We start from the raw sequence: 27,194 nt of genomic DNA, 5'->3' as shown, positions 1-27,194 counted from the left end.
GGGAAACAATAACCTCTTACCATCAGTGGACAATTTTTACAAATTTTATCCACTAACACAGACTGGCCCAGGGGGTTCGAGACTTTAACCACAAATTCAGTAGGTTCAACAGATAAATTTTTAACAATTGCAAGTTTAACACATATATATGAATGTGTAGAACCAGGATCAATCAATGCAGTAATATCAGTATCAAGTAAAGAAAATGTACCAGTAATAACATCGGGTGCTGAAGCATCTTCTCTAGCACGAATGGCATATGTCCTAGCAAGTGCTCGTATCTCAGGCCTACCTATAGTATCTTTTGTAGCTCCTCGACTACCACTGACATTACCGGATGGTCGAGGTGGTCTGTCCCTCGAAACTAGATTACTCGGCTTCGATATATGTTCAACTTCTTTTTCAACCCTTTTAGGACAATCTCTGAGGAAATGGTCAAAAGAACCACATCGGTAACAAGCCCCACTCTTAAATCGGCATTCACCAAAATAAGCTTTATTACAGTACTGGCATCTCGGTTTAGGAGTGCCAACACTGCCAACACTGGTCACTGATGGAGTAGAAGGCCTTGGATTAGTGCGTTGAGAACTTCGCTCTTTGCCCGAATACCCAATGGCTTAAGTAGAATGATCCTGATATTTCTTCAATTTCTTTGAAGCAGAAAACTGGGATTTTCCCATCGGTCTTTTACTAAAAATTCGAGCTTCCCTCTTAGCCTGTTTCTTTTCTTTGTTCAATTCTTCTGCTTTATAAGCTCTCTCTGCCAATGTAGCAAACTCTTGAATTTCAAGAATTCCGATCAGTAACTTAATATCTTCATTCAACCCTTCTTCGAATCGTTTGCACATTTCAGCTTCTGACTGTACCCATTCTCGAGCATATTTACTCAATCGAACAAATTCTCTTTCATATTCAGATACTGATCTATTGCCCTGTTTCAGCTCAAGAAATTCTTTTTTTTTTCTGGTCAAGGAACCTCTGGCTGATATATATTTTTCTGAACTCGGTCTGAAAGAATTCCCATGTAATTTCTTCTTTCGGAACAACTGAAGCTTTAGTATTCCACCAATGGTAAGCTGTATCTTTTAGCAGTGAGACGGCACATTTCAGATATTCTTCTGGTGTACAAGATAATTCTTCCAGAACCTGAGTAGTGTTTTCTAACCAGAATTCAACCCGTTCGGAATCATCATCAACTGCTGCTCGAAATTCTTCGGCCCCATATTTTCAAATTTTATCTACTGGAGCTTTCCCTTTTCTGACAGATTCAGTACCTGTACCTTGTGGGATCTCGGGAACCGGTGGAGGAGCAGGAGGGGGAGCTTGAACTTGCTGCACTACAGGGTTAGTTCTTAAGTATTGATTAAACCATTCATTCATCATTTGAAAGAAGGCTGTTTTTGCCTCCTCCCCTCGACCCTCTATCTCGGGCCTTCTACTGCTAGTTTCTTCTCTTTGTACTGAAGCCGGAGCATGACTCCCAGCTTTCTCAGATTGAGCTCGGTCGGATGATATTACTATAAGAAAAACACATTTTAAATGGTTAGGAGATATCACACTATCAATAATAATTTAAATGGCATGTATAGCTAATCCCGTATTTACTACATCAGTCCTAGAACCTGCTAAACCGTAGCTCTGATACCAATAAATGTAATACCCCTACCCGTATTCATTGTCGGAATAGGCTACGAGGCATTACCGAAGTTTACGAATTAATTTTTTTTATTCAATATAGCCCTTTTATAAATATCTAACCTTCCCTGTAATATTAAATCGAGACCAATCCACATCAACCAAATCAATTCAACATATTTTCATGATAGATTCATGCATTTATATAAGATAACGTCATCACATATCTATAACCAGGTTTGTTAACCATACTAATGGCTAACTTTACATTCATTTCACGTTAACATTTACTTTGTTAGCTTATACATGCCATTGATTTCCAAAATAAAGTTTCTTTATATATCGAAATCCTGAGGTTGACAGTGTGATGTGTCTCCGACCAAATCTGACCTCCGAGCTCTTAACACTATAAAATAGGGAAAAAGGAAACGAGGTAAGCACTTTGTGCTTAGTAAGCTCATGTAACAAGAATTATACTTACCTAATATTTTCAATACAATACAATAAACATCCATATATCCATTCAATGCATTATTACCCTAATATGCACAAACTCAACATTCAAGTTAGTACAATAATTTCCATGTACCAATAATATATACTATGATTGATGAGCTCGTCAATACCATGATTTCCATTTCCTTGTTATTTTTCCATATTTATCCCGTTGAATTTCTTAGAATTTTCGATGGATTTTCAGAGGTACACATTTAGTGTACAATTCTGGGTCTGTTAATTCATATTCATGTGCGCACATATCCATTTCAGAGAGCACACTCCCGCGAACCTCAACCTTGCAGCGGGATTACCAGTCTAGGCTAAATCCCCTGCAATATAAACTCATAGAGTATTGTCGGGATTACCAGTCCAGGCTAAATCCCCTGCAACGACAATTACTCTAATGAGCTTGGATCTGAATTACCAGTCCAGGCTAAATTCAGTCTCTAATTCAGATTACCCGTCCGGGCTAAATCCATTTTACACATATTCTTCGGGAGGGCTATATCAAGATAGGATCACCCGTCCGGGCTAGATCCTTTTTACCGTCAATTTCTTTTCAGAGATCCATCGAATTTTTCTTTCATTCAACCGGGATTTCTTCCCATTTTATCAAATATATCAATGTTTCATTAATTTTCATACAATGAACACTCAAATCATATTCACATCAATAACATACAATCTCAAGCATTTCAGAATATAATTCAAGTTACACGAACTTACCTTGATACTTGTTTGTAAACAGTAAAAATCTACTAATCCCGAACTTTTTCCTTTCCTCGATCTAGCTTCGTATTTGAATCTTCTGGATTTGGTGCAAAAATTATGAAATACCAGCTTAGAGAACCCTCCTATGGCGTTTTTAGCTGCTGGAATTGAAGAGAAATGAAGAAAAATCTAGATATTTCCTACTTAGTCCTAGTTTTATTTAGTTAATTTTGCAATATTCCAATTTTACCCTTAATTTATCAATTTTTCTGCTGATTTCATACCCTTGCCGTCCAGCCCAAATAAATTTTGGGTCTAATTGCCTTTTAAATCCTTTCTCGTTAGACTCTTAAGCTATTTAATCACTCTAGCAACTTTTACACCTATTACAATTTAGTCCTTTTCATTTAATTGACTACCCAAACATTAAAATTTCCTAACGAAATTTTAATACCACATTAATAACATTTCATAAATATTTATAAAATTATTTTCGACTCGATTTTACGAGATAGAGGTCCCGATACCTTATTTTACCCAATTTCTTCAATAATTTCTTTTTCTAACTAATCACTAAACCGATAAAATTTTCCTATCAATATTTTCATACGATTTTCCTATCATATAAATTTTCAAGCAAAAATATTGAAATAAATTTCTCTTTAAATCGGATCTATGATTACGAAACCATTGTTCCGATAACCTTGAATTTAGGCCATTACAGAATGTGTGTGAGCCTTGTGAAGCATCTACATGATTGTAAGTGTTTTCTAGGAAACAATTATATGTTTGTACATGAAGCGTATACGATGTTGAATGAACATGTTGATATGTGGTAAGCATGCACAGAAATATATTTCTTTTATGGGTATGAGTGAAGTCTACATGAATGTGTATTTATGCTATATATATGATGCGTGGTTGAGAATTGTGGAGAAATGTGGGCTCGACGGAGTGTCAAGATATGATGTAATATATGTGATTATGGAGGTGATGCCTTCGGTAGGATGTGATAATGTAACACCCCTACCCGTATCCATTGCCGGAATAGGTACGAGACATTATCGGAGTTTACTGAACATTTTTAGATAATTCTGAGTCATTTATTATTCATATTTTGAAAATAATCATAACATCTCTTTATTGGGCCCTCGAAGCCCCAAACATACATTAAAAACCAACCGGAATTAAATCGGGATCATAAAAAAAATTTCGCAAAATCTTAAATTTTATTTTCATCTAAGTACTTACCATTTCAATGTTTCTTATAATTAAACATGTTACCATTCAATCAATAGCTTGACCTTTGTCTAAGCGTCAAGCCACATCATTGTTAGTATACTTGCACGTATTTCATATAAATTCAACATTGATATACTTATTTTCTCGACATGTCACACTTGAGTTTAATAATTGTCTTTACTTACATAATTTCCTTGTATCAACATATCAAAGATAATCATATATGTACATGTCATGAAACATATCATTCTCTTACCGTTTCTTCATAAGCATATATCATTTATTTCATTATATCAATATTTTATGCTCCATCATTTCCATATATTTTATGTATATTTATTCCGGTAATAGCTTATATCAAACTTAACATAAATTATATTCCATGTACTTATACTTATTTCGTTTATCTATCTTCATAATTATTTCATATAACCATTCGTCATCTGATACATATTACCTGAATATCAATTGTTCAACAAATGTCATAGCGTCTCCCATCCACGGTCTTATTTATCTTTGACATGATGCCATAGTGTCTTTATCTTTCAACCATGGTCTTACACATTTCATATCAGGTTGCCATGGTATCTTTCAACCATGGTCTTACACATTTCATATCAGGTTGCCATGGTATTTCATATCAGGCTGCCATGGTATCTTTCAACCATGGTCTTACACATTTCATATCAGGTTGCCATGGTATCTTTCAACCATGGTCTTACACATTTCATATCAGAGAGCACACTCCCGCGAACCTCATCCTTACAGTGGGATTACCAGTCCAGGCTAAATCCCCTGTAATATAAACTCATAGAGTATTGTCGGGATTACCAGTCGAGGCTAAATCCCCTGCAACGACAATTACTCTAATGAGCTTGGATCTGAATTACTAGTCCAGGCTAAATTCAGACCCTAATTTGGATTACCCGTCCGGGCTAAATCCATTTTACACGTATTCTTCGGGAGGGCTATATCAGAATAGGATCACCCATCCGGGCTAGATCCTTTTTACCGTCAATTCCTTTTCAGAGATCCATCGAATTTTTCTTTCATTCAACCGGGATTTATTTTCAATTTATATCGAGTATTATCAATATTTCATCAAATATCATGAATTGAACATTCAAATCATATTTTCATCACATAACCACATATTTCAATTATTTAAAATACAATTCAAGTTACACCAACTTACCTCATTGCTTGTTTGTGTTTATAATTTCATTAATCTGATATATTTTCTTTTCCACGATCAAGTCTCATATTTGAGTCGTCCGGATCTTTATAAATAAATTTGATCATCATTTTCATTCATTTCATATTCTAATGCATTTAATTAATGCTCTAGGCAAAATTACCATTTTGCCCCTAAACTTTTAATTAATGACGATTTCATCATTAGGGTCAGGAAAATAAAATTCTTGCAATTTAATCCTTATTTTCAGCTATTATTCTCATACATATTGATAACAGTCCATGAATTCTATAAAATATAAGAAATTTCCATAATTTCAACACTTTTCAATTTAATCCCTAAAACATGTTTTCCCCTATCTTGAACTAAATTAATAATTTTATTCAATTTTGTAATTTAAATAATAAAATAATCCATTTCATGCAATTTGGTCATTTCTGACATTTTTACAAAATTGCCCATAAAGTTTTACTTTTATTCAATTTAGTCCCTGAGCCTAAAATATGCAAATTAGCCATGCTAAATGAATATTCATATATGTTTTCCTCCTCCTCCTCTCCATTCCACATCCTTAATGTATATAACACACTTGTAAGTAACATTATCTATATATTTTTTTTATTTACTTTTATGAATATTCAAGTTGTCCATCTGTATCATAGTCACTAAATTATTTATATCTGGAGCTATAGAGCTCCAAATTAAGATCCGAAAATTTTACCTGAAACTAGACTCATATATATTCTTTCCATAAAATTTTCAGAATTTTTGGTTTAGCCAATAAGTACAGTTTATTCTTTAAAATTACCCCTGTTCTGTTGTCTGATAGTTCTGACCCTTCTTTACTAAAAATTAATTATCTCCTTGTACATAATTTGAATGGTATTATCATTTATTTCTATTGAAAATAGACTCATTCAATATTATAAAAATATAAATTTAAGCCCCTAATTATTTCTATCCAATTTTTGATGATTTTCCAAAGTCAGAATAAGGGAACCCGAATTCATTCTGACATTGTCTCACAAAATTCATTATATTTCATGATTTACAAATCCATTACTTACACCGTTTCTTCTATAAGAAACTAGACTCAATAATATTTAATCTCATATTTTATTCATCCTATCATTCAATTCTATTATTTTTAGTGATTTTTCAAAGTTAGACTACTGCTGCTGTCCATATCTATTTTAGTGCAAGATATTAATTACCATGTTATAACACCCTTATTTTCTTTTTCTACACCATTTCTCATCACTTTCTCTTATTTTCTCTTCACTAACATATTAAGAACATAGGACCTTATGTAAGAAAACTCTACTATAACATTATCTCCATGCTTTGTTAATAATAACAAACTTAAAAACATATTGAAATCTTGATGTACTTACCTTTTCTTATTGACTTCAATCTTTAACTTGATTTTTCTCTCTCTTTCAGCTTCTATTTATTGAATCCAACTTGATATTCTTGCTCTCAATCATCTCTTTGCTATCTTTCTCTCTTGATGGCTATGGAAATTCTTTCAATTTTTAGGTGAAAATAATGAATTTTTGGAGAAAGGACTAAATTGTAAGAAAAGGAAAACTTTCTTTCTTCTTCTTCTTCTCACGTTAGTTGCATGAGAATGGTGATCATCCTCCCCTTTCTTTCCTTACACATATATATTAAATAAAATAATAAAATATCATTTAAAAATCAATTTAAAGTATTAATAAACTAATATTTATTTATTTAATTTATCTAAAATATCTCCAACATCATCATTGTCTCTAGATTTCTCTCTTTTCCAATTGACCATTTTACCCTTTGTGATCTTTTAAAATTCCAATCTAGAGTCATCACTTAATTTGGTAAAATTGCAATTTAGTCCCTCATAATTCTTCACCTATTCAATTTGGTCATAATTTATCAATTTTCCTTGGTTTCTAGATCATTTCACCCTTAAAATATTTGCATTATTAGTCCTTCAACTTTTCATATTTACACTTTAATCCTTCAAATTTTGAGTATTTACTCTTAGGCCACAAAACTTTTCTCACTTTTACAATTTAATCCTTTCTTGAATCAATATCTCATAATATACTTCCCAATATTGATATAACTCAAAATTTCCCTTTTTGTCACTTTATTTCCTTATTTTACTATATCACGAATAATATTTTACTATAAAAAGTTTCGAGGTATTACAGATAATGCTAACTGGACTGGCAGATCATGACATAAAGGTATATGTAAGACCAAGTGGTAGAGACTGATGGCATTATATAACAATGAGGATATTCATGGTGTAGCCTCTGATGAGATGTAAACTGGACTAACAAAACATGACATGAAGATATGTGTAAGACCATGTGGGAGAAATCCCATGGCACACATAGAGATGGTTCACCATAACAGTAAACACAAAATCCTCTGGAAAGCCTTCGTGGCGTATTCTGTGATGCCTTTGTGGCATCTTTTGTGGTGCATTTGTGGCACATTCTGTGATGCCTTTGTGGCACATTCTGTGATGCCTTCAAAGAGTTGGTTTAAGAGATGCAGGTAACTTTTTTAATTTTAGCTAGCATTGTGTATTGGTAAAATCTACAATGAAAGTAACAGAGAAAATAAAGCTACTGCTAGACTTACAAATTTCATCACTCAAACCTTAAAAAATATTATTATATTTATGTTATATCACTTAGCAATTCATATGCCTATACACATTCACTTACCTATTCATATAACTTTCTATCTCATTCTTAAAATATTTTTTATTCTCTCTACTAAATAATATTTAAAATACAATTTAATTTATTAATGTGGGTGATTTTTTTTAATATATTGATGGCAATGTGATTTGCATATCAAAATCACACACTTAAGTATACATCACGGTTAATTTTTTAATTTTTTTAAATTAGATTGATGGTCGAATTGATTAGATCATTAATTTTTTGGTCTAACCAATTTAGCAAATTCGATTAAAAAGTTAAAAACTTTTGAAAGATCTAGTTCAATCGATTTTTTAGTTGATTCAATCAATTTTTACCGATTCATGATCTAATCGATTCAAATCACTTTTCGAATCAATCTATTGATTAATTGTCAATCCAACTAATCTGATCCGATTCAAACAACACGATTAAACTTTAACTTTAGAGTAAAAGTGAAGTGTTTTGATTTTTGGAAGGGTTGGTTTTAAAATTATGAATAAAAAAGATGGAATAAAAGATGCGGGACATTTGTATTTAATTTATTGTTTTAAATTTAAATTCAATGAATGTGAGTGTGGAAAGGTTGGGAAGGAAGAGGCGAAAATTAAGAATAGGCTGTGTGTGGGAGTTATGTGGGCGTATAAAATTGCGCTGTTTGATTGATAGTAAAGCATTCATTTAAACATGTGTTTCAAAGGTGGAAATTCAGGCCTACAGAGGAAGCTCCTACACGTGGGGGAGAGAAAGTTAAGTACCGCTTCTTTACTTGGACCTTTTCTTGCCACCCCATCTTAAACTCTCTACTATTCTAATTCCAATCTACAATACGGGTAAATAATTTTATTTTTTTCATATATTTTAAATACGTAAATTAATAAATGAATGTTGGGATTAGTCTCTCTCATTACATTAAGAAATACGTAAATTAATAAAAGATTAATGGGATTAGTCTTTTTCATTACATTATACGTAAACTAATAAATGAATATTTACATTCTTTTTTGGTAAAGGTATTATTAGGTTAATATCAATATGAAATACGATTTAGAAGGTAGGGATGAAATTAGAAATTTTTTTAGGGGTCAGAATTAAATTATATATTTTTATGATAGTAAAAATATAATTTAGTCATTTTAATAACCTATATCTTTATTATTTTTAGAGGATTAAATTAATTTTTTATTATTTTAGAAAGGAATAAAGTGTAATTTTACCATTATGAATTTAAAATTTTATAAATTATAAAAGACATGAATGATAAATTTTTCATTTTATGACTGGGGCCTTGGCAGCCCCCTTAGATCTGCCTCTGTTTATATTTATTCAAATTCACTAAAGCTCATTTTAGACTAACCTATATTATTTTTAATTTTTTTTGAACTTTTTTATATTATTTAAAAATTTTATTTTCATTTATTAAAAAAATTATATATAGTCATATTAATATTTATTTTAAAATGTTTACATTATATAGTACTATGTATTATTATAAATTTAAATTTTATGTGTTATTTACATAATATATGAAGTTAATATAATATATTATATTATAAATTTTAAAAAATTAATTGGATTGAAGTTTTGAATGATTAAATCTGAGTGTGACTCATATTTTAAATGGGGTTAAATTTTTTAATTTAAATTTATTTTTTTTAAATATAATATATTTACGGAAATTCTTTCAAAATTTAGATGGATTTTCAGTTCCCAAAAAATAAGTCTATTTCATAGAGGCTGAGGCATTTAATTGTATAGTATCTAAGTTGGAGAATCGAGCAAGGCAAAGCAAAGTTTTTCCAGTCTCATGAGAGTGAGAGAGATATATACAAAATTCCACACTGACACTGATGGAAGGTGTAGTCTAAGTTAAAGGACAATTCTGGATGATAAGCTTATAAACTCTACATTCGTGTCTTGTTTCTCACCCCAAGCTGTTAATCCCCATTAAAGGTTGAAATGAGGTTATTATATATATTTATTATCACCAAAAAATTATTAAAGGTGAGATGCTTTTTTTCCATGTATGGTATTTTTCAATTTCCATGCAAAACCTTCAATCCATTCACTAAAACCAATTTCCAATGTGTCTTTGAACGCATCAATGCAAAGTCAGGATCGTAATGGAAAATGTCCCACAAATTTGGTCACAATTCAGCTGCCCCACGACTCCTTTTTAAGCAGCCACTGGCTGACTCACCACTCAGCAGCTGACGGAGTCCTGGTGCCTAAAAAAAAAGTGAATTAGCTTGTGCCATGTGGCTGAATAAACTTTCTTCTTAAATTAGTAGACTCAATTAACCATGCATGTAGTCTTATTAATGTTGCAATAGACTTTTTCTGGAAAAAAAAAATTGATGCCTCGTTAAATAATGGGACATTACAAATCGTGGTAAGTTCAAGGAATCATCCAGGGTAGAAGTTTTTGCATTGGAAAAGCATGCTGTAGTGTGGAAATTTAATGTTGGGTTATGAATATGGAATATAATCTTTTAAATAAGATATAAAAACAAAGAATAATTTAAGTTATGATCATTTTAAAATATTTAATATTTAGATACCCATAAAATAACCTTACATCACCAAATTTTAAAATATACAAATGGTACTATAAATTCATTTATATATAGCATTTTCTCTAAATTTGAAAAACCTGAAATAAATAATTAAAAATTAAAAGAAGAGAAAAAGGAAAAAATTGAAAATAAATAAAAAAATAAAACCAACAATTAAAAATTAAATAAGAACCTTAAAAAACATTAATACAACATTGAAAAATTATAGCCACCACAGATTGTATTATCAAACTTTGTTATTTGGTTAAAGTTAATTTTTTAAAAAAAATTAGGTTGCACAGAAATAAAAAATATTAATTTTTGGAAAAAAAATAAAAATAATTATAAAATTATAAAAGAAGAAAAGATATTTATTTATTATTTAAAAAATTATAAATAATGTAATTAAAGTTAATTTAAGTTGAAAAAATATTAAATATGGATTTTTAAGATGATACTAATATAAGTTATACCCTAAAAAATTATTGGTAAACAATATTATCTCTCGTGTTTTAGACAACATAAGTGGAAAATAGTATCTTCATGCAGTCAAATGGGTGGTGGCGTGAGCAGATTGATCACATTATGTTTTGTTTGCTTCTAGGAACCTCCACAGCAAATTCTGTTGCACATCCACAAATAGTGATGGTCCCCCATTGTTCATTGTTCTCAGTCGGTCACGATGTTAAGTATATATATCCATTGTAAATCCCATTAAACAATATCCCATAATCAAAAGCCCTTCACCCCAAATCTGAAACAAACACAATGTATTATTCTCAGTTCTTATCCCGGGTTTGCATGCCTCATGCAGTGTTATTACAACCTAAAGAAAGTTGGAACAGGTTATGGACTATATTAATCAAATGTTTCTTATATACTATCATCTTTTTCAGTACTTTTGCTTCTGAATGACACTTTTCTTTTCCGTGTAATTTACAGTTCAAAATCAAATGATGAAATCATAGTTGGTAAGTATTTATTTATTTTTTTCCCTCAAAATTTTGAAGAATATGATTATCGGATATGAATATGTGTCAGATGTGAAAATGTTATGAAATTATATTGTTTGAGAGTCTTATTCTCGTACTCGAAGTTATGTACTAATTAGCAAGTATGAATTCCATGTTTAGCAAGTATGAATTCCATGTCATTATTGTAGGTCATTGCACGAAGGTCCCACGAAATTCGAACTTGGAGAAACTACGTAGTGGATATCTTTTTCCTGAGGTAGGATCATGGCCATGGGTGCATCTCAATTTATGTTAGCATGTTTATTTTCTCATATGCTAACGTCTGCATGAAATGCAGAAGTTGCAGTAGTATCAAATATGACTTAATGAAATCTCTAAAATTCTTCTTTAGACTCTTCCATGGCCTTACCTTTGGTATTTCCCTTATTTAGATATCCAGGCATGAATCTGAACACTTGCAGAAGAACCCAGATGCAAGCTTAATAAGACTTGGAATTGGCGATACAACACAGCCTATACCAGACACCATAACACTAGCAATGGCTGAGGTACTAACCAATTAGCCTTGTTGAACTTAAAAGTACTTCTCCATTTCTTCATGTTTTCAAACTTTTTTTTTCCTGCTTTATGAAATTGCAGCAAGTTCGTGGCCTATCAACGATTCAAGGTTATAGAGGATATGGAGCTGAACAAGGCAACATGGTAATTATGTCATTTTTTCTTTCTTTTTCTTTTCCCATATAGCTAAGCTTAATGTGGAAAGATCTTCCTTTCTTTTTTGCAGGCATTAAGGAAGGCAATTGCAGGAAAATTTTACCAGGATATGGGTATTAAAGCTAATGAGATTTTCGTATCGGACGGTGCACAATGCGACATTTCTCGCCTTCAGGTACCAACCATTTCATACTCATTGTATCAGTCTATCATCTGAATACAGATGATTAACCACTCCATTTGCAGATGCTTCTAGGATCCAATGTTACAGTGGCTGTGCAGGACCCATCTTTCCCTGTAAGCTTATCAAGTCTTTCATATAACCTTATTTTACTTGCACGCTCTTTGCTACCACTTTGATGGGCCAAAATTTTTGGGGACAGGCCTATATTGATTCAAGTGTCGTGGTTGGTCAAGCTGGTGAGTTAGAAGAGGAAACAGGCAAGTATGGGAACATTATCTATATGAACTGCGGGCCTGAGAATGATTTCTTCCCTGATCTATCAACAATCCCAAGGACAGATATCATTTTCCTTTGTTCACCAAACAATCCCACGGGCCATGCTGCATCATGGCAGCAACTAAAGCAACTCGTAGAGTTTGCAGAGGCCAATGGGTCGATCATAGTTCATGACTCTGCCTATGCTGCTTATATCAGAGATGGAAGCCCGAGGTCCATCTTTGCAATTCCTGGAGCCAAAGAGGTAGGTTGGTCAGTTTTATGCGATCATCTTCGTTTATCACCTAGATTTACTGCAATTTTTAACGTGAAGAAGGGTTGTCATTGCAGGTTGCCATTGAAATTTCATCCTTCTCCAAATTTGCTGGTTTTACAGGCGTCCGACTTGGCTGGACGGTGGTCCCTGAGGAGCTTTTGTACTCCAACGGCTTCCCTGTTATAAAGGATTTCAACCGCATTGTTTGCACTTGCTTTAATGGCGCATCAAATATTGCCCAGGCTGGAGGCCTTGCATGCCTTTCAACAGATGGTTATCATGTACATAATTGGACCCTATGTTACTTAGATATCAAATAAAGTTATATTTAAATTTTTATATAGTAGTCTATATATATTGCTGTTACCATGGTTGCAGGACCTATGCAAGGTGATTGACTACTACATGGAGAACGCTAAAATACTGGTAGATGGATTTACATCACTTGGATGGAAGGTTTATGGTGGGAAAAATGCACCCTATATATGGGTACACTTTCCAGGAATGAGTTCCTGGAATGTATTCGCTGAAATTCTGAAGAAAACAAACATAGTGACAGTTCCAGGGAGAGGGTTTGGACCTGCAGGCGAAGAGTATATTAGAGTCAGTGCATTTGGTCAAAGACAAAATATTTTAGAAGCTATAAGGCGGCTCAATTCTTTTCTATAAATGTTACCTCAATTATAAATTATAAGCAAGGGGAACATATATTAAATTTCCTTTTACTTGTCCTAATATATACGTGTGGTAGCTACCAAAAGATATAATCAACTCCACTAGCACCCACCACTTGCCTTTTCTCTTTTAGGATTCTCTTTTCTTTATTCTTGAAAATGAGTCGGCTTCACCTGTTTTGCTCTTATTTCTATTGTATGATATCATGTAGTTGCATTATAAATAAATAGAAAAAGAAGATGAATTCTTTTTTTAATCTTTGAAATGATAGTTAGTATTTGATTATTAGGCATCCTGTTAGCGCGCAAAGATCATCCAGTTTATTAAAGCTTAATTGATAAACTACAGTACAGCACCAGCTATCAGATTTACGCTCAAAACTTAAGAATTATTCCCGAATACAAGGAAAAAAGGGTAAATAATGTTAGACCCCATATGGAGAGAGATGCTTGCTTAACCTTAATTATTTCTCTCCCTAAAACAAATTAAACTTCAATGGTGCTCTTCGGTCTTCTCCTCCTACCAATCCTTCTCCTTCTCCTCCTCCTCCTCCTCTACTTCATCGTTCGGCCGCGGCCCATTAACATACCTATTAAAAACCGACACGTTTTCATAACAGGCGGTTCAATGGGCATCGGGCTAGCTAGCCATAGCCAAACAAGCTGCATCGGAGGGAGCGCGTATTTCCCTCTTGGCTCGTTCCGTTGACCAGCTCCAAAAAGCAAAGGAATCAATCTGTCAAGCCTATGAAGTCGAGGTCTCGATCTTTAGTGCCGATGTTCGTGACTACGATGCCGTTGAGCGTGCTATAAAAGAGGCTGGCCCTATCGATGTTCTAGTAGTTAACCATGGGGTGTATTACGTTGAGGAGTTTGAGACCCAAGGACTAGATGTGATGAAGACGATGATAGACGTGAATCTGATGGGAAGCTTCAATGTCATCAAAGCAGCTTTGCCATTAATGAAGGATAAAAAGGACAAGGGACCTGCCTCCATTGCTCTTATGTCTTCAATGGCCGGCCAGGTTTAATATAAACCAAATGAGATATTAGCCTTGAATGATTCTTATACTCATCATGATGTACAATATTTAATAAATATAGGCGGGTATATATGGTTTTGCGGCTTACTCAGCAACCAAATTTGGGCTTAGAGGATTAGCAGAGGCATTGCAACAGGAACTTTTGTTGAACAACATTCATCTCTCTACCATCTGTCGTAACCATTTTTGAAAAAAAAGGGAATCGACTTGGATTTTGAAAAAACGAGAGTCGACATCGATCCTTTTTGACTAGGTGTGATCGGGTCACCTCGTTAAAGTGGTTGTTTTTAATAAATAACTTGATTTATTTAAACAACAATTTTGGTCTACGCAAATCAAGAAAACGGGTTCGGGAGTCGGTTACGTACGAGGAAGGATTAGCACCCTCGATATGCCCAAAACTGGTACCTAGTTGATTAATTAGTGTCTTAGTATCGAAGATTGAAAACTTGAAAGATTTTAAGATACGATCCTTTTTTGTAAAGTGAACATTGAAATGTCAAAGACATTCTCGTCTCAAGGCAACGACATGTTATATCCAGTGAGTTAGGATACGGCATCTCGAACTTTTGAGAATGAGCTTGCCTTGTATTTAAAATAAATATATTTTGACCTCTTTTAAAAGGATATTCGGTTAGTTAGGGTGAACGAGAAAGATCGAGACCCAGTAAGTTAGGGCACGTTTCCTCAAATTCCCGAACACCGAACATTGCCTTTACTTGTAAAAGATCTTGTTTCGAAGTTTCAAAGTGTCATACCCGATAAGTTAGGGCACACGCTTCGTATCTCCGAAAATAAGCATTTTTAAGACTTGTATCGTAATTTAAAAAGAATATTCCGTTATTTAGGTTAAATGAGAAAAGTTGAAACCCAGTAAGTTAGGGCACGATTATCTCGAATTACCTAATAACGGATTTTGCTTTTATAAAAGAATTGTTTTAATATGTTGAGCAAAAAGTAACGCGATTTATTGTAAAACGTAAAAGCATAATATGGTATTAACACGTATAAGAACATAATAATAGGTGTGACTATGTCGAAGATAATAATATGAGCAAGTATAAAAGACGAAATATTATTGAAGCTTAGAAATATGTGAATGTAAACACGTACGTGAGGAAGATGAAGTAATTGAATGCGCAAGAAAATAAATAGATAAATGTAACAAAAATGGCAAAATAAAATGAAAATGATAACGACAGTAGTATATACATATATGTATTAAGGTACATACATCATAATAGAAGTAATAAGAAATATATGAGAAAAAGTATATATATACATAATGATAAATATTTAAAAATGCATATGCATAACGTATATATAAAAACGTATACGTAATATAATAAAAATATATAGTATATGTACATGTTAGTAATAATAATAATGATGAAAGTGATAATGCAATAGTGACGGCAACGAAAGATATAATAACGATAGTAACAATACAAAGATAATGATAATACTAAAAACATTACATAAACATATATTGAAAATAGATATACATATAACTAATAATACGAGCGATATATGCATACTATATATAAAGACATGTACGATATATATATTAGAAATGGTAATAATGTAAAAAAAACAATTATTAATAATATTATATAAATATATATAAATAAATACCTAATAATGTTAAAGGCATATACGTAATATATACATAGTATACGAAACAAAACATACACGTAATATATCAAAATATATACATAATATTAAAAGGAGGAATATACATATATATACCTATGTATAAAAAAATAGACAAAATATATTATTAACATACATATACGTTAATAAGAATAATAATATTGAAACTATTAATAATACTTTATAACATATATATATACTATAAAATGATAATAATGAACTATTAATAAAAATACAACAATAATAAAATATGATATTATAAATAATATTAAAATTAAATTAGAAAAATGAGGAAAAGTGAAAAAAGGGATGAAATTGAATTAACAGTGGAATTTTGAGGCGAATTTCAAATAAATGAAGGGAAAGGGGATTAATTTGAACACGCGAGCAACCAGGAGGGACCAAAGGAGTAAATATCCCGATCTACTAAAACGGCGCAGTTCGCAAAGGTACCAAATTGAAAACGAAGTAAATTTTAGGGCCAAAATAAAATTAAATAAGACTCAATTGTGAAGCCTTGGAAAAGCGGAAGGACTGAAAGCGCAAATAACCCCTCAGTCCAAAAACACGCGGACCCTGGTCATAGGCGGGTCGGGTCCTCGGGTCATTGCCTGAAACGGCGTCATTTCTGCGTTTTAAACTGGGCACCAAAACGGTGCCATTTTGGTAGACTATAAAAGCCTGAAAATTTCTAAAAACTTCATTTTAGCTGCTGAGGAGAGAAAAAAAGGGAGAGAGAGGGGAGAGGGGCGATTCCCGGCCAGTGGGCCGGTCGCCGGAACGCCGTGCGCCACCGTCACCGGCCACCGTGCACAGTTGCCGGAGTTTCGAAAAAGGTAAAATTTTCTCCTTTTTTTTGTGTTTTCTACATGTTTGTATTTAGTATATATGTTGTTTTAAAATAGGGTGAAAATATTATATACGAATGGATTCAAAAAAAAGAAAAAGAATGAAGAGAAATAAGGATAAACCTTCGGTTTAATCTCCGATCGATCTGTTTTTGCTGTGATTCTTGAGTTTTTTGGCTTTGTTTTTTTTTCTTTTGTCTAATATTGCTTATTATTTCATCAAAGTGTCTCAATCCCTTTACAGTTTTTGGATCTGGCTTTTAAATAGCCATTACATTTCTTTCTTTTTGCTTTCTGTCCACTCCTATTAATGCTTGCAGGTGCAACTTGGGCGGTGAGGTGGTGGACGTGACAGACGGTGGCAGACCTGGCACGGGGAGGCAGCAGCTAGGTTTTTTTGTCCTTTTGTTTCTGATTTGTTAATTTAGGCTAGGGTTAAGGTTATTTGGGCCCGGGAGTTATTTGGGCTTTTGTTTGGGTATTGGGCTTGAGGGTTAGGAAATAGGTTTTGGGCTAGGGGGTCAAACGGGCTTGTACAATTTTCCCTCCCGTTACTGAAACTTCGGGTATTGAACAAGGTTTGGAATATATTTTTATTTTCTTTCAAATCATAGATTAACTTTTAATTTGTTTGCATTTGCCCCATCATAACTGTGTATATCGACAAGATTTTACTGCCATGAAGTTATAAAGTGGAGTTCATTTCTGTACTAACATTTCAAGCAAGGGAGAAAATGCCGGAAATCACCAAGATAATATTGGAGTCATCTCCTGGAATGAAAGCTGAAGAGGTTGGGAAGATAACAATACAAGGCATTAAATCAGGAAGTTTTAGCATACCCTGCAGGCTTGATGGACAAGCAGTGGCAATAGCTACAGCTGGTTTATCCCCTCAGACATCTTTCCTCATGGCATCTATTGAAGTGGTTTTTGCAGGTCTATTTCGCTTTCTAGCTCTGCTTTTGCAATGGAGAGGCTATGAGATTATAGAGAAATACAACTACTCGCATAAAAAACAGCAAGTGGAATAAATTTTAGATGAATGTCTCGCTATCGTTAATCAGTATAAGCAACCTTACCCTGCTTAAAACAAAGACAAAAATAAAAATAAAAAGTGTGCATTTTTGGTTTATCTATGTATATGTATATGTTATAATTACTTTGAGATAGTTTCACTTGCAAAACTAGATTAGTGATCCATGTTAAAAAAGTAATTAGAGTTGAATTTTCATATTAAAAAAGATTATTCTAATAAGTAATTTTAAGAGTAATTATTTGTTCGGCCATAAATTCTATTATACGCCAGAAAATTCAATTTTTTTCTTTTCTTTTTAATAAAATGGCTACACATTGACACATATTTTTACATTTTAGACGTTCAGAAAAGTAAAAGTAACACCCAAAAAGAAAAATAGAGAAAAAAATAAAAGTACTGTATTTTTTTTTAAGGGGAAAAGAGAGAACAAGGGCGGTAGCGATAAATAAGGGAGAAGGATAATGAGAAATTCAAACGTGTTGCTACTACTACTTCTCATGATCTGCTAGTTCTTTGTGATGAGAATTTTATGAAGCTAGTTTCGCGAATTTAGAAATTTAATAATTGTAAGTCGCATTTTTTTAAGTGAAAATTTAATTTTAAATTCGCTTAACTCTCAAAAAGTCATAAGAAATACATATAATGTGTTTGAGTAAATACTCTAAAAAAAGTATTTGATTAAATGATACAGTTTCAATTAATGGTTGAGATTAAACTTACCTACTAAATGAGAATCCTAAGCGATTTAAACTCTATACAATCTTTTCTCTTAAGTTACAAAGTAATCACCGTGATAACTCTAGTTTTACTGAGGTGTTTCATTAGGCCATCAAGACTTCAAGTAAATGAGTTTCTCTATATGTTCCACGAATCAGACTAGTTCAAGTGAGTCAAATGAGCCCTAATTAACCTGCAGCCCTTGACATTCTCCCCCATCCATTCTTGCAACACCCTCTTCGTATATTCAAAATGTAATACCCCTACCCGTATTTATTGCCGGAATAGGGTACGAGGCATTACCGGAGTTTACGAATTAATTTTTTTTATATTCAATATAGCCCCTTTATAAATATCTAACCTTCCCTGCAATATTAAGTCGAGACCAATCCACATCAACCAAATCAATTCAACATATTTTCAAGATAAATTCATGCATATTTATAAGATAACGTCATCACATATCTAAAACCAGGTTTGTTAACCATACTAATGGCTAACTTTACATTCATTTCACGTTAACATTTACTTTGTTAGCTTATACATGTCATTGATTTCCAAAATAAAGTTTCTTTATATACTGAAATCCTGAGGTTGACAGTGTGATGTGTCTCCGACCAAATCCGACCTCCGAGCTCTTAACACTACAAAACAGGGAAAAAGGAAACGGGGTAAGCACTTCGTGCTTAGTAAGCTCATGTAACAAGAATTATACTTACCTAATATTTTCAATACAATACAATAAACATCCATATATTCATTCAATGCATTATTACCCTAATATGCACAAACTCAACATTCAAGTTAGTACAATAATTTCCACGTACCAATAATATATACCATGATTGATGAGCTCATCAATATCATAATTTCCATTTCATTGTTATTTTTTTATACTTATCACATTGGATTTATCGGAATTTCGATGGATTTTCAGAGGTACACTTTTAGTGTACAATTCCGGGTCTGTCAATTCATATTCATGTGCGCACATTTCCATTTCAGATAGCACATTCTCGCGAACCTCAACCTTGCAGCGGGATTACCAGTCCAGGCTAAATCCCCTGCAATATAAACTCATAGAGTATTGTCGGGATTACTAGTCCAGGCTAAATCCCCTGCAACGACAATTACTCTAATGAGCTTGGATCTGAATTACCAGTTCAGGCTAAATTCAGACCCTAATTCGAATTACCCGTTCGGGCTAAATCCATTTTACACGTATTCTTCGGGAGGGTTATATCAGGATAGGATCATCCGTCCGGGCTAGATCCTTTTTACCGTCAATTCCTTTTCAGAGATCCATCGAATTTTTCTTTCATTCAAACGGGATTTCTTCCCATTTTATCAAATATATCAATGTTTCATAAATTTCCATATAATGAACATTCAAATCATATTCATATCAAAAACATGCATTTCAAGCATTTAAGAAAATAATTCAAGTTACACGAACTTACCTTGATACTTGTTTGTAAACAGTAAAAATCTACTAATCCCGAACTTTTTCCTTTCCTCGATCTAGCTTCGTATTTGAATCTTCCGGATCTAAATAAATAAATTTAATTATCAATTTAATACATTTCATGTTCATATGCAACATTCTCTATAATTCAACTATTATTTATAGTTTATTCAAAGCTGTCTACTTGAGTCATAGTCACTAAATTATTTATAACTTGATCTACGGAACTCAAAATTAAGATCCGTTAATTTTCCTGAAACTAGACTCATATATCTTTTTACCATAAAATTTTCAGAATTTTTTGTTTAGCCAATCAGTACAGTTTATTCTTTAAAGTCACCCCTGTTCTGCTGTCGACAGTTCTGACCATTCTTCACTAAAAATTAATTAGCTCTTCATACAGAATTCAAATAATGTTCTAATTTGTTTCTATTAAAAATAAACTCATTAAGGATTCTATACATATAAATTTAAGCCCATAATTGTTTTTCTTAAATTTTTTATGATTTTTCAAAGTCATAACAGGGGAACCCGAATTCATTCTGACCTTGTCTCACAAAATTCATTATATCTCAAAATTTACAAATCCATTGCTTACAGTATTTCTTCTATGAGAAACTAGACTCAATAAGCTTTAATTCTTTTTTTTTTATCTTCTAATTCGATTTCTACAATTTATGGTGATTTTTCAAAGTTAGTCTACTGCTGCTGTCCAAACTGTTTTTGTGCAAGCTGTTTATTACCATTTTTCCCCTAAGCTTTTAATAAATGATAATTTCGTCCCTACTCAATTAGCCTCTCAATTGAGCTGATTTTTCTCAATTAACATTTTATTCTATCACCTTAAACTAGTTTACAACCTTTAGGAATCAGAATTTCAGCAATAGACTTTAATTCCAAGCATTTTCACAATTACGTCCTAAAAATTAATTTCTATTGAAATTACCTAATAAAATCATCTCATAAACAAATTAAAACTTTAATTTAATTCTATTTCATCATAAACTTACAGCACTCAACCATGGTGACTTTCAATTTCATCCATGAAATCAAAAACTAATGAATTTAATAGTAGGACCTAGTTGTAAAAGTCTTAGAAACACAAAAATTACAAGAAAAAGGCAAGGATTAACTCACTTGATGTAAAAATTATGAAATACCAGCTTAGAGAACCCTCCTATGGCATTTTTAGCTGCTGGAATTGAAGAGAAATGAAGAGAAATCTAGATATTTCCTATTTAGTCCTAGTTTTATTTAGTTAATTTTGCAATATTCCAATATTACCCTTAATTTATCAATTTTTCTGCTGATTTCATACCCTTGCCGTCCAGCCCAAATAACTTTTGGGTCTAATTGCCTTTTAAATCCTTTCTCATTAGACTTTTAAGCTATTTAATCATTCTAGCAACTTTTACACCTATGACAATTTAGTCCTTTTCATTTAATTGACTACCCAAACATTAAAATTTCCTAACGAAATTTTAATACCACATTAATAACATTTCATAAATATTTATAAAATTATTTTTGACTCGATTTTACGAGATAGAGGTCTCGATACCTTGTTTTTACCCAATTTCTTCAATAATTTCTTCAATAATTTCTTTTTCTATCTAATCACTAAATCGGTAAAATTTTTCTATCAATATTTTCATACGATTTTCCTATCATATCAATTTTCAAGCAAAAATATTGAAATAAATTTCTCTTTAAATCAGATCTATGGTTACGAAACCATTGTTCCGATAACCTTAAATTTAGGCCATTACACAAAATGACACTAGTTTGACTCGTCTCAGAACTACCACATTGCCTCGATTGTTTCACAATTAGTCTCCCTGTTGGATAGTTTCACCTCTCAAAACATTTGGCTTGGCATATGTTTATAACATCCTTCACCCGAAATGATCTGATACATCAAGTGCAAGGGATGTCATATGGTCACTAAGATTACTTAACTCGAAAATCAGTTTCAAAACTTTATTTTAACATAAATGGACTTATTTTAAGTTATTCAAGTCATTTTTAGGCTCTCTTTAAAGTTTCGTAACAAATGGGAACCATTTAGGGTTTATTTGAATAAAAAGTAGAGTAAACAGGACTAATATCGCTACATTAGAAAATGGGTGTCACGATATTAATTGATGTTATAGGCAATTTGTTGTTATAAAGAACTAATTTAATAAAGAAGGTATTTCATAACCATGGATATTGTTGTCATAAGTGGAACGTTGTTATAGAAAGTTAAAATAAAACATAAAAAACTAATTCTTCTAAATATTTGGTTGTTATAAAGGTGATTGTTATAAAGAGGATTGTTGGTATTTAAAAAGAAAAATAAAGAGTCTTAACAACATAGATATGGGATATTCTAGGTGATGTTAATCCTCCTATTTCAATTCTATTTACCAACCAATCCCAATTTCAATTGGTAATAAAACCATCTAACATGGATATATAAACAAAATTTATAAGTAATTAATCTATTATATGTTTAAGAGTATAAAAAATTCCTTACTAAAAAAATGAAAAAATCAATTAAGTCCATCCTATTAGAGTCTTTAATGATAAAAAAATTAATTAGGCATTTTCATTAACGAAAACTATTAGTTGATCGGTTTGACCATTCACTTAGTAAAAAGATTTCAAAAATTTTTAAAACATTTTCAAATAATTTTTTAAAAAAAATATTTTTCTAAAAGATTATAAAATAATTTAAAAATAATTAATAAAAATTACATCTGAAATGAGTCTAGATATATGGTTGTCTTGGTTCATTTGAATTTGGATAACTATTTGTCCAAATTCGTTTTAGTTAAGTTCAAAACTAAAAAAAGTATAAAAAGATTTAATAATTATTTAAAAATTCTAAAAAAGTTTTAAAAACCAATAATTTTATATAAATAAGTTATATATATTCGAATATTTTATATTATATATAAAAAAATCCAATAATTTTTATTGTTACTTTTTTAATAATAACTTATATATACAACATTTGAATATAAAAATTATTAGTGCAACTTTTCAATTTGAATTAATAATTTTTATATTCAAGTTTTGTATATATAAATTATTATTAAAAATTATTATAATTTTTTTATATAATATAAAATTTTTTTCATAATTTTTTTGAATTTTTTATAATTTTAAATAATTATCAATGTTTTTTTAGTTTTGAACTCGTATAAAACGATATAGGCAAATTAGTTGTCTAAATTCAAATGAACCTGGGCAACATTATGTCCAAGTTCATTCCAGATATAATTTTTTGAATTACTTTTTATAATTTAAAAAAATTGAAATTATTTTGCTAATATAGCATGCCACGTAAACATCCTACCACATGTTATCTCTTGATGAAGCCATGTTAACACCTTTAACAATTAAACCCGTTAACTAATAATTTCCGTTAATAGAAGGGCCTAGTTAATTATTTTTTTAGTCAATAAAGACTCAATAGATAACACTACTTTTTAAGATTAAAATTTTTTAATAATTTTTTACCATAAAACCTTTTATTATAATTCAAATCAAACTACTTCTCTACACCTATCATTAATTAATTGTCATTTCACTTTACAAGTCAGAATCATAAAGAGAACTTTAACTAATTAGATAGATTTTGATTATCGAGAAAGAATTATATAAAATCGTGACGCTACGTCGTCTGTATCCCTTTTTCTAATAGTCTTATGCCACATCAGTATTTTTATCTTGAATTTCAACATTTTTATCTTGGAAAAAATTAAATCCAAATTAAAATATTAAAATTTAGGATGAAATTACTAATGTGACATAAAACTATTAAAAATAGATAATATCCCTATTTCCTACACTCCTTTCTGTTAGATTACTTCAACCAAATGAAAATAATATATACTGACAGCTCACCATACATGCTAATCAATATACACGTCTTAACATATTACTCTAACAGTGACCGTTACAGGTAAAGGGATTTGGGGCCTGCAGGCGAAAAGCATGTTAGAATTAGCGCATTAGGTCAAACGACAACGTATTTAGAGGCTATAAGGGAGCTCCGATTTTTTCAAGGATGGAATTTCGTATCCTTCACTGAAAAACAGATGAAGGGGACAGCCAAACGAAGATAAACCCAATGTTTGCAATCATGATTAGTGTTGATTCTCTGTTAGGGCCCAGGCATTCCGTTAGCATCCAAAGATCATCGAGTTTATTAAACCTTAATTGCTAGACTACAGTACAACACCAGTTTTCAGATTTATGCTTAAAACTTGCGTATTATTCCCGAATACAAGGGGTAAATAATGTTAGACCCTATATAGAGAGAGATACTTGTTTAACCTTAATTATTTCTCTCCCTAAAACAAATTAAACTTCAATGGTGCTCTTCGGTCTTCTCCTCCTACCAGTCCTCCTTCTCCTCCTCCTCTACTTCATCGTTCGGCCCCGGCCCATTAACATACCTATTAAAAACCGACACGTTTTCATAACAGGCGGTTCAATGGGCATCGGGCTAGCCATAGCCAAACAAGCTGCATCGGAGGGAGCGCGTATTTCCCTCTTGGCTCGTTCCGTTGACCAGCTCCAAAAAGCAAAGGAATCAATCTGTCAAGCCTATGAAGTCGAGGTCTCGATCTTTAGTGCTGATGTTCGTGACTACGATGCCGTTGAGCGTGCGATAAACGAGGCTGGCAGTATCGATGTTCTAGTAGTTAACCATGGGGTGTATTACGTTGAGGAGTTTGAGACCCAAGGACTAGATGTGATGAAGACGATGATAGATGTGAATCTGATGGGAAGCTTCAATGTCATCAAAGCAGCTTTGCCGTTGATGAAGGATAGAAAAGACAAGGGACCAGCCTCCATTGCTCTTATGTCTTCAATGGCCGGCCAGGTTTAGTTGTACCTTAGTTGTTACGTGTTAGGTTTTAATACTAATAATCTTCTCTGTTATTATAATTTTTGCATAAATTCTATCCCCGTTCCATTTTCTTTTTCTAAATTAAAAAAATATATATATAAAAAAATAAATGAGATATTAGCCTTGATTGGTTCTTATAATCATTTGGAAAAATAAAAAATATATATTTGTAGCTATTTTTAGCCATTTTAAGTGGGTTCATATAATAAATATAGGTGGGTACATATGGTTTTGCGGCTTATTCAGCCACTAAATTTGGGCTAAGAGGATTAGCAGAAGCATTGCAACAAGAAGTTTTGGAGAATAACATCCATCTTTCTTTAATTTTCCCTCCCGTGACTGAAACTCCGGGATTTGAACCAGGTTTGAGTTTTTTCTAATATAATTATTTTCTACAAAATAAATCAATTAATTAAAATTTTCATTGCATTAATTAACCATCCACGTGTGATTTTGAAGCAAGGAAAACAATGCCGGAAATCACCAAAATTATATCGAGCACATCTGCGGGAATGAAAGCCGAAGAAGTTGGGAAGATAACAATACAAGGCATTAAATCAGGAAGTTTTAGCATCCCCTGCAAGCTTGATGGGCGAGCACTGGTAATAGCTACAGCTGGTTTATCCCCTCAGAGATGTTTCATCATGGCGTCCCTTGAAGTGGTTTTTGCCGGTCTGTTTCGGTTTGTAGCTCTGCTTTTGCAATGGAACTGGTATGGGATTATAGAAAAGAAAAAAATCACAGAAAAAAAAAAACAGTAACAGCAAGTTTGGTTCACTTAAATAAAATACAGTTGTTATGTAATAATGATGTAAGGGAATATAACTATAATAAAATAAAGTTGTAATCAATAATCAATTACTTGGTTGAATGGGATGTAATAGTAATTTTAAAAATATATTTTAAGTATAAATTATTATTATTTCTATTAAATTTTAAAAGAATTATTACTAAATATAATTGAATAATATTTTTAATGTAATTATTTTTATATTAATATAATTAAAATATTTTTTAAATTTTTATATTAAAATATTTAAAATATTATGTTTAAAGATTTAATATATTAAAATATTAACAATTCAATACTAAAAATTATAATAGATAATTTCTTTTACTTATGATCTCCCATTTAATCCTCCAATATCTTTTTCCAATGCTCTCCCCCCCCCCAATTTAATCCCACATTATCTTTTTTCAATGCTCTCTCCCTCCTACCCTCATTTAATCCTCCAGTATCTTTTTTCAATGCTCTCTCTCCCCCCCCCCCCAAAACCCTCATTTAATCCTCCATTATCTTTTTCAATGCTCTCCTCCCTTACCAATTCCCTTTCATCTTTCTCATCTCTCTGGTTCTTTTTCTCAATCATCAAATTTTATTAATGGAGTAGAGTCATTCAAAGGTTCTAGAAAAGCACGTTCTCACTTGCCATTCTGACCCTCCATTTTTTTCTCCATTTCTATTCTCTCTAGCTTGTTCCTATTCCCGTCCCCTCTCCCATCTTCCTAATCTTTCTATTATTCTTCGTTCAAGAACCCAAAAAAGCCAATTTTGAGAACTGCTACATGCACCGGTCGTCGCTTCATCAGTTCATCTCTGAGTACTCCATATTATTATTATTTAAAAAACTTATGATTTATTCATTTTAGATTTGTAAGCTCAACGTCTACTTCCTATATTCCCTTGAACCTCAGAGAATTTTTTTTTGTTTTTTAGTCTAATTTAAAATAAAAAAGTAAAATTTGTTAATTTAACTTTGATTTGTGATTCACTGATTTGAGATAGAAATAACAGTTTTTGTTTAAAAGAAATTTTGGGAATTTTTTTTATTTTGTACAGTGCGAGTTTGAATAGCTATTAAGAGCTCTCACCACTGAATTCATGTTACAAGAGTAGAGGGAATAAAGGTGCA

At 32.0% G+C, this 27,194-nt stretch overlaps 2 protein-coding genes, 1 long non-coding RNA gene and 1 pseudogene across 3 annotated transcripts; all 4 read left to right on the top strand.

The window, feature by feature from the left end:
* The first annotated feature begins 11,204 nt into the window (after positions 1 to 11,204).
* On the top strand, positions 11,205 to 13,879 carry LOC107957920 (probable LL-diaminopimelate aminotransferase, chloroplastic). The gene is made up of 10 exons (XM_016893547.2): positions 11,205 to 11,380; positions 11,478 to 11,506; positions 11,698 to 11,765; positions 11,941 to 12,057; positions 12,149 to 12,211; positions 12,294 to 12,398; positions 12,470 to 12,520; positions 12,607 to 12,927; positions 13,014 to 13,220; positions 13,318 to 13,879. Exons 1-10 carry the CDS (start codon positions 11,304 to 11,306, stop codon positions 13,606 to 13,608), a joined length of 1,329 nt encoding a protein of 442 aa, XP_016749036.1. The 5' UTR covers positions 11,205 to 11,303; the 3' UTR covers positions 13,609 to 13,879.
* A 134-nt stretch (positions 13,880 to 14,013) lies between these two features.
* On the top strand, positions 14,014 to 14,846 carry LOC121228888 (3-dehydrosphinganine reductase TSC10A-like; annotated as a pseudogene).
* A 2,147-nt stretch (positions 14,847 to 16,993) lies between these two features.
* LOC121229499 (uncharacterized) lies at positions 16,994 to 17,765 on the top strand. Its single transcript, XR_005927283.1, has 2 exons — positions 16,994 to 17,145; positions 17,478 to 17,765. It is a non-coding gene; the product is annotated as an uncharacterized lncRNA (long non-coding RNA).
* Positions 17,766 to 24,604: 6,839 nt separating this feature from the next.
* LOC121229498 (3-dehydrosphinganine reductase TSC10A) lies at positions 24,605 to 26,179 on the top strand. The gene is made up of 3 exons (XM_041114024.1): positions 24,605 to 25,254; positions 25,497 to 25,644; positions 25,741 to 26,179. Exons 1-3 carry the CDS (start codon positions 24,739 to 24,741, stop codon positions 26,040 to 26,042), a joined length of 966 nt encoding a protein of 321 aa, XP_040969958.1. The 5' UTR covers positions 24,605 to 24,738; the 3' UTR covers positions 26,043 to 26,179.
* Positions 26,180 to 27,194: the final 1,015 nt, after the last annotated feature.

The sequence above is a fragment of the Gossypium hirsutum genome, chromosome A05, assembly GCF_007990345.1.
Source record: "Gossypium hirsutum isolate 1008001.06 chromosome A05, Gossypium_hirsutum_v2.1, whole genome shotgun sequence".
NCBI lineage: Eukaryota > Viridiplantae > Streptophyta > Magnoliopsida > Malvales > Malvaceae > Gossypium > Gossypium hirsutum.
Note: the sequence above shows the minus strand (reverse complement) of the source record. Positions and strands in the feature narration are given on the sequence as shown.

Bases quoted from the DNA above. Each gene is read 5' to 3' on its own strand.
- LOC121229498 (XM_041114024.1), top strand. From the start codon at position 24,739: ATGGTGCTCTTCGGTCTTCTCCTCCTACCAGTCCTCCTTCTCCTCCTC. The intron at 25,255-25,496 runs GTTTAGTTGTAC...TAATAAATATAG, and splicing joins TGTCTTCAATGGCCGGCCAG to GTGGGTACATATGGTTTTGC. The intron at 25,645-25,740 runs GTTTGAGTTTTT...GTGATTTTGAAG, and splicing joins AACTCCGGGATTTGAACCAG to CAAGGAAAACAATGCCGGAA.
- LOC107957920 (XM_016893547.2), top strand. From the start codon at position 11,304: ATGTATTATTCTCAGTTCTTATCCCGGGTTTGCATGCCTCATGCAGTG. The intron at 12,212-12,293 runs GTAATTATGTCA...TCTTTTTTGCAG, and splicing joins GAGCTGAACAAGGCAACATG to GCATTAAGGAAGGCAATTGC. The intron at 12,928-13,013 runs GTAGGTTGGTCA...TTGTCATTGCAG, and splicing joins CAATTCCTGGAGCCAAAGAG to GTTGCCATTGAAATTTCATC.